This window comes from Charadrius vociferus, unplaced genomic scaffold, assembly GCF_000708025.1.
Source record: "Charadrius vociferus isolate BGI_N301 unplaced genomic scaffold, ASM70802v2 scaffold163, whole genome shotgun sequence".
NCBI lineage: Eukaryota > Metazoa > Chordata > Aves > Charadriiformes > Charadriidae > Charadrius > Charadrius vociferus.
This window is the reverse complement of record NW_009648332.1, coordinates 7,648,392-7,656,762: the sequence shown is the minus strand read 5'-3', so window position 1 is coordinate 7,656,762 and position 8,371 is coordinate 7,648,392. Positions and strand designations below refer to the sequence as shown.

Below are 8,371 nucleotides of genomic sequence, written 5' to 3'. Positions count from 1 at the left end.
CCTCTGGATTTAAGAGGCACAATTTGTAACAGCTTTTTATTATTATATGATTTTTCTGGCCCTTTGAGCTCCGGCGGCTAGTATATTGTTTCAAAGTTATAGTCCTTGTATTTTAAGCTGGGTTGTGGGGCCTGAATGGCAGGCGGCGGAAGCTTAAAAGAAAAGACACGAGATTGATTGGGGGAGAAAATAACAACACAAAAAGCCGGAGCGAAGTGGGGGAGATACAGAAAGGAGCGTTTTCCCTTCTTTCAACCCTGGGAGGGGGTTGTGGCTGGCTGGGTGGCTGCAGCCAACCTAGGAGGCTCGGTGAGATGCGAGGCAGAGATTTTGTTAACATTTCCCTCTAAATGTTAATGGCGCATCCAGGGCAGTTTACAAATCTACTTAAGAGTGAGTGCATTAGGAACTAAAATTACTGATCCATTCTCTCTTGTCCCCGACCCGAAAGGCAGACGCTTGCAGAGATCAGATGGCAGAAGCACCCATTAGGATTTTAAATATTGTCAGAGACGCCAGGCGTTTTACTGGGGAAGGCTCTTCTCCTTTGGCTAACAGGGGCCGTGCGTGCCCGCGTGGGTGTTTGTGCATTACACACATGCACACATACACAGTCACATTCCTACATTCCAACAGTGTGTGTATATATATACACACATGATGGTATGGAGTACTGTGTGTGCAAGTACTTACCTACCCATATGCAGTGCGAGTGAGAGAAAATACATGTCTGTGATGTATGTCTTAGGCGTCGTGTTAGTATAACCATGCAGGCTGGCTTATTTGGGTAACTATGTACAACAGATATTTTTATGTCGGTTCCAGACGCACACCCCCCCCCAAGCAAACAGTGGCGTGTGTATGTGTGGGCTTTCTTAAGTTTATTGCAATTATGTGTACATGCCTCTTTTGCCATATAAAATTCCAATTATAATTTGGAGTCACTATCTCAATTTTAGACCGAACCTTGTTTATTAGCGGGTTATTAAATCTGCATGTTATTATGTTTGGTTTGCCTTTCATTCATCTGCGCCGGATGATCCCCTTTAACCTGGAGGGCCAGAGCTGATTCCACTAGTGTGTGAAGTTGTCTATTGATTTTCTTGAATGAGAACAGTGGCGCGTCTCCGGCCGGTGGGCTGTAACACATGTGGCCACCCTGCTGCCGGAGCGTCCCAGGGAGATGAGCGCAGAAACCTAACCCGCTGTGTTTTCTTTTCTTTTCTGTTCCCTTGCAGCGTTCGGAGGGTGATGATGCTCCAATAATTTTCCCCGCTCCGTTCCCAGGCATCGCTTTGCTTTCCTTCCAGGGAAGATCGTTCCGCTTGTGATCCTGCTGAGGAAAGAGACTCCGATGGACTTACACCGGGCAGCATTCAAGATGGAGAACTCACCCTATCTCCCCAACCCGCTGGCCTCCCCGGCGCTGATGGTTCTCGCCTCCACCGCCGAAGCCAGCCGTGATGCTTCCATTCCCTGCCAGCAGCCGAGGCCTTTTGGGGTCCCCGTGTCAGCAGATAAGGACGTGCATATTCCCTTTACCAATGGCTCATATACTTTTGCCTCCATGTACCACCGGCAAGGTGGTGTGCCGGGAGCATTTGCAAACCGTGACTTTCCTCCATCCTTGCTTCACCTCCACCCCCAGTTTGCACCCCCCAACCTGGACTGCACCCCGATCAGTATGTTGAACCACAGCGGCGTTGGGGCTTTCCGCCCCTTTGCATCTACTGAAGACCGGGAGAGCTACCAGTCAGCCTTTACACCGGCCAAGCGCCTGAAAAACTGCCATGACACTGACTCACCCCATCTGCGCTTCTCGGACGCTGATGGGAAGGAGTATGAGTTTGGGACGCAGCTGCCCTCCAGCTCCCCCGGCTCCCTCAAAGTTGATGATACGGGGAAGAAGATCTTTGCCGTTTCTGGCCTCATTTCTGACCGGGAGACCTCATCCAGTCCCGAAGACCGAAGTGACAGATGTAAGTACCTCCGTTGACTTGTTGGTTCTTCTTTAGTTGCGCCTTGTTGAGATACTCAACAGGTGATTGTCCTGCAGTGCTGTGGTTCTTGCTGACGGCGGAGGGAAACCACCCTTCCCTGCCTGCCAAGCTCAGCCACGCGGTATCGCCTTGTCTCGTCTAAATGGACATTGACAGATTTTAAGGTGAGGTGCTCTCGAAGGAAACTTGTCTTCCAGCTCACAGCTGGAGAGGCAAAGTTGACCATGCAGAAAGATGTCCGTGCCCCAGTGCGAGGCTACAGGTGCTGGTACATATATGCGTGTAAACTGGGATTACATGTGTGTGAACAGGGATTCAGCTGGAGCGTGCAGCCAGAAACTTTCCCAGAGCTCACAGTGAAGGCGTATCCCCTGCTGCTTCGGCTATTTCTTTCCGACCTTTTCTTCGTGCACACCGTTCTTAGAGCAAACGCATCACCTTCAGGATTGGTGCCTCAGGTTAGGACAAAAGTGCCTTTTCCCCTGGTTAACTTCAGAATATTTTTGGCCACCGAGCTCCCTCTTCCAGACGTAAACCCGAAGCCGTTCTTGCAATTCAGCAAGCTGTTGCACCACGTCGTTTCCCTGCCCGTTTCCCTCCCTTTGGCGCCTGTTGAAATGCGATGTGCCCTTTGGCGGGTCGGTGGTTGGACCGAAGGAAACCAGCCCACACGCTCGTGGCCCTGCTCCCCCCATCACCATGTCCCTTGCGGTGTTGCCCACACGGAGGGGCAGAGCTGTCCCCCGGGAAGGACAGGCTTCCAGCTTTGCTGAGCTGGGAGGTGACCCGCGATGGGGGGTGGTCTGGGGGCGGCAGAGCGTGGGACCCCGAAGCAGAGCACTAACTTATGGTTAGAGCTTTCCTGTAAGCCCAGGCGTGTGGACCAAGGAGAGGTTTGCTTTTCACGTGGGCTCCTTTGTTCTGCTGAATTTTCTCCCTGGAAAACAGTTTTATTGTTGTTGTTGTTGTTGTTATTATGACTATATTTTATTATTTTTTTTTGCAAGGAAAACCTGCTGCCCCACTCCTTCCTCTCCCTTTCAGACGTGATTTTTCTGCTCCCCTTTATGATGCCGAGGAGAGTAATAGAGACATTGTGGCTCTCTCTCCCCTGTCGGCGCTGCTTCCTCAGGCTGTCTCCTTGAATTAGGCACTGTGCTAACTTACCGGCGCTAAAAGGCATCTGCCTAAACCCAGCGTACCTTTTCAATAAAAGTCATCATAAAATCAACCTGCCTTGTAAATCCATCGCTCTTTGGTTTTGAAATATGCTGCAAGTGTGTCTTTTATGTTGGCGTTTGCGAGGGTAGGACGATTCCCACTGAAGGCAGACGCCGTGTCTTCCTTGCACTACGAGCGTGATCTCTTATCTGTCTCCCCCCCTCTCCTTCTGATCCACCCCCGACCGCGCTACTTTTTGTGCCGTAAGCTCCTTTCATTGTTCAGCATCGCCTCTCCCTCCTTTTGGGTCCGTAGGGGAAGCGGCTCTAGGTGGGAACGTGTATGGATGTGTATGTGTGTAAGCCGGTAATATAATTATCCCGGGGGGCCGAGGTGGGAAGGGGGGGGAGGCAGGTGAGATGGCAAGGCTCAGAGACATCTTTTTTTTTTTTTATCGATATAACCTGGCTGTGGAAATGAAGCTTGCTCGAAAGAATACTCCGGGAGGCAGCGGCGGAGGAGCGGGTCCGCCAGCTAAATGAATTTAGAGCGCATCAGCTGCTATGGATCTCGCTAGCAAAATCCTGTCAGATACCCCATTTAAAGAAGTAAATCTGTTAAATGAATTAGACCACATGGAGCGCAGCTGCGGACAGACAGACGCATCCACGTCCGCTGCCGTGCCGTGCCTTTGCCAACAGCGTGTGCCGAATGTGGGTCCTCTCCTTCCCGGGAGCAGAGGGGGCTTTGCACCGGGGTGCGTGCGCGAGGCGGGCAGGGGGACAGCCGGCGCTGCGGCAGGGGACTCACCGGGGAGAGGAAGCGGAAAAAAAACTTTGCAGGCAGCTTGGAAAACTTGTGCAGAAGTGGAAGGTGTTTTGGTTTATTGTTTTTCTTACCCGTAGAGTTAAATTTCTTTAAGTCACTTGGCTGCAGGGTAGAGCCGAGCGAATGCAACATCCCTGATATTTCATCGACATTAAAATTCTTCTGTAACTACCAGGACAGCGTACACTAAATATGTCTGTTGGCTCTGTATCATGTTCCCATCACATATAGATACTGCACCATGGAAACTTCTCTCCATTAACACGGCGAGTTTATTTGGTGTGTGCATACGCACGTATGGGTGTGTTTGCTGGAGGCCGAGAGAGCGAGCGGCGGAGCTTTTTAGAGGATCCTAATGATCTTTGATGTTGACCATTAGAAAAGAAAAACTTCCACAAGGAGGAATTCGAGAGATCACAGTTTGCAGATATAACCGTTACCCTGTTTTGCATTGACATTTGCATTCATATATTCAAAGTTTCCATGTAAATGCATACTTTGGGGTGGGGTGGGGTTGTCTCTCATTATTTGCCCCCGGGAGGTTTTGGGGATTCCTTGTGTAATTGCTAAATATAACCTTTTTGTAAAAACTGCTTACTTGTGTTCCTGGTGGAGAATCTGTTGCAGGTAGGTGGCTGTAGATTCCAGGCAAAAATGTAATACGGTTTTCTACAACAGTGAGCAAAAATTGTAAAATTTTCTTAGATCAGCAACACCTTTATGTGTCTAACGGGTGATTTTCAGATTTGCAGAGCTCAATCCTTTAGTGTTGTATTTTTCAGCTTCCTGAAAGGGTTGGTGTTACATGGAAGGTGCATTACTGTGAGGGCACTGCATATTCTTCTGTACCACTGCACAAGAATCTTTTTTTAAATAGTTCATTAAAATGTTTGTTTTGCCCCATAGCTTAAATGGTGATTTTCTAAGGAACTTGGTTTTGGGTTTGTTTTGTTTGATTTGTTCTGTTTTTTGTTTTGTTTTGTTTTTTAATTAAAAAAGAAAAGGAATTCAATGCATTGCGTTTTAATTTTCCTGAAAAACAGGTTTACGCTTGAGGTACTTTGCAGCAAAATGAGAATCCAAAGTCAGGCATTTTCGTCTCAAGGAGTGTTTGGAAGTTGCTCTATTTAGTCCTCTGCATCATGGGAGCAAAGTCTCATCCTCGTTTCACCAGTGGAGGAAATTTGCCGAATTCAGCAAAATTATTTGGGGTACGTGCTGATGTAACCCAGATTAGCACCCTGTAAGATACGTATTTGTGCAGGAGAGATTGCTCAGTCTTTTGGGGGAACCTTTCCTTACTTTTAAAGCAGGGTGTTGCTTGCCGGCGGTACCCGTACTGTGCATCCCGGGAAGGGAGAGCATCTCCCGTGGGGTGCATCTGGGTGGCATTGTGCTTCTTGTTACTCAGCAAATTGGGCTGAGATGTCTGCGTTTGGGCAAGTTGTCTCTTGCTGGAAAATGCAGGTACTCAGGACATCTGGAGTGATGGAGCGTACAGGGAGCGCGTAGAAAAGTGGAGCCTTTCTAGGGGGAAGCAGACATAACGTGTACTGGATGGGGCCATTCTCTTAGGTGCTTACTGAGAAAAATAATGCCATTTGTTAGAGTTTAGGGGATTCTTGTAAAGCATGTGTTAAAGACACTGGGAGACATATTTTATGGGTTTCCTTTAATAAGCATACAATAGTTGAGATTCCTAGAAGGAGTGGAAATAAATGGCGTGTTCCTTTCTGCAAAAGAGATCTATAACCCTGTTTTAAAATCAGGAAAAAAAAAAAAAAAAAAGGACCCCTGGTTTTCTTCTTTTTTTAATTATTATTCTTTGCTTCTAATAAAATGTGTCCCAGTGGCCTTCTGTACCCAGTCACCATGGCATTGCTTTCCCACAAAGTGACAGGCAGGGGTCCATGCCAAAGCTGGGATCTCTTGGCAAAGAGCTGGGCCTTGTCAAGAGTGGCCACCTCTGCCATCCCTGCGAGGCCACCCGTGTCCCCCAGACTCCCTGGGACCACAGAAGATGGTTTCCTGTTGCTGCTTGGTCTTCATCACGTGTTGTCTGTGACTTCTTGTGGAGCACAGCCTGATGTGTCAAGGTGACCTTCTACATGCTGGCCACCAGCTCTCCCTAGCCTCTGTTTCCCTGCTGCTGCTGGTGGCTCTTGCCCAGCTCCTGGTGTGCCCCGGGGAGGAGCGATGGGGAGTTGGTGAGCAGACTGCAGTCCTCGTTCATCTCTTGGGACGGGTGGGTAAAGTGGGGGTGGTTTTATGAACGTTATTTTGATTACTATTTTTTATAATCAGCATTAACCTTGGTTATCTGGACACAGTCAGTTTGTCCTGCCACCAGTTTCTCCCCTGCAAGAGAGGTTGTGTGCCATGTTAGCAAGCTCTTTGTTCCACTTTAGGGTTTTAAAGAACATCTCTAGCGTGGAGTTAGTTTTCCTTTTGAAACAACTGGTTCGTTATTGATCAAATGTAAATCGCACTTCAGGTGATGAACATCAGGGCTATGATGACCACGGCTTGAATTCCTGAATAACGTAGTGCTTTGGAAATCAGACCGAGGGCTGTCTCTACAGTCACCCACCCGCTCAGACATGTGTGTGTTGGGCTTTGTGTTTACGGGCTGGGCTCTATGTAGAGAGCTGTGTGTGTACATATGTACGTTTGCCGGGGGGGACGAAGGTTCATCTTCTTAAATTCTGTGGCAGAACAATGGGTTGGAGGGGGAATCCACACGTGCACGCATCCATCGCTCATGCTCACGACTCTTCCTGCTGGGATGGACCACTTCTGAGGCCGGTAAAATTTGGGGTCTAATGTGAAGTGATGCTTTGTTGCTAATAATAATCAGCCGTGACCATGGGAAATTGCAAGCTTAACATTGCTTATGAAATAATGAAATAAATCGAGTGGAACGTTTGCTTTCCGTCATGCGGTGCCCTGTGTGGTGTAGGAGGAGTGAAGGAGCAACAGCGCGTTTTCTGAAGGGGTGGGCAGGCAGATGGGCAGTAGCAGAGGTGAGGGCCACGCGTCCATCCCCGTCCCACCACCGAACACGCGCCGTCCTCCTGGAGAGAGGCGTGCTGCACAGAGGTCTTGGAGTATGCAGCAACCGCCTCCTTTTGCTGCTTTTCTGGCAACAACCTTCCCGCTCCCTCTGCAAACTGTTGCCGAGACTCCTTTCCATGCTGTTCGGCTTAATTGTCCTGTCGGGATAAAGAAATGTTTGAACAGTTAAAGTGGGGAAGGACTGGATGGGAGCAGCCCCTGCCGGCTGCGGGGCCATCTGGCCTGCCTTGGATCTGCCGGTCTCCAGTTTATATTTCTCTTTCTGTTATTTGGGGCTATCTGGCGCACTCGGAATACCTAATCACCATGGTGAGAGGAGAGATGGGGCCGCCCCTCCGACCTCCCCTTCCCATCAATTGTCATGCAGAGCCCGGCCGGGCGGCTGGTCTGCTCACAGCCCTCATTTGCTGTCCTCGCCGGGCTCTGGGCAGAAGGATGGCTTTTAATTGATCGTTTGAGGGGGAGGGCTGGGGCTGTTTTCTCCACCAAAATGTTTCCCCGCGCAGCCGCTGCCATCCGGCCGGCTTTCGTGTCGTCTCAGCAGTGCCATCGGTGCCTCGTGCCCTTTCTCGTCCCTTTTGGGCTCCCTGGGGAGTTGGTGTCGGGGCACGTAACCGCCATCCTCAGAGCACCGAGCAACACCTAAATGTCCTATTTATCCATCTCCTGCCGGAGAGATGGGCACGGGCACAGTAAATATTTATCACTCCTCTTTTGCCCCAGAGTGTCTGAACGGTGGCATGAGTGTATTTATTGTACATTTGCAGGGCAAACTCCCCATCTCGCTGCGTATTTCCCATCAAAACCACGGCCCCCAAACCCCTGGCCAAACCCTGCTTTTCGAGAAGGGTTTAATCACATTAAATCCTCAGCCCCATCGATCAGACTCGACTGCTGTCACAAAACTGCGGCAGGAGAAGCGAAGGCAGACGCGGTGGCTGCCGGTGCTGGGTTGGGGACCGGGAATCCCGACCTTGGGCACAGCTCGGAGTCACAAATTCCCAATCCCAAAAAGGGACACAGGAGTAGCTCCCTCGCAGCGGCGTCTGCCGCCTTGATATCTTCTGACAGAAGACGCTAGGCAAGGGCAAAGTATTAGTATTATTAATATAGTACAGTTAGTAGAATATTATGAACTATTATAAATCATTACCGCTAAACTACAGTTATTAAAGGAAATGACCAAAGTGCACTTTGCGAGCCAGGATCTCTGACAGTTAAAACATTGTTTTATTATTTTACTTGCTAACTTGCAAAATTCAAGAGTTAGCAACAGTTTCCTGGTTGATCGGTGGCGGTTGCGTAAG

General features: G+C 49.3%; 1 protein-coding gene across 1 annotated transcript in view; it reads left to right on the top strand.

Moving 5' to 3' along the window:
- The first annotated feature begins 1,354 nt into the window (after positions 1–1,354).
- Positions 1,355–8,371, top strand: part of RNF220 (ring finger protein 220) — a 235,795-nt gene continuing 228,778 nt past the window's right edge. Inside the window, exon 1 of the mRNA XM_009884860.1 lies at positions 1,355–1,979. Coding sequence (XP_009883162.1) covers positions 1,355–1,979 — 625 coding nt within the window. The remainder of the gene's footprint in view (positions 1,980–8,371) is intronic.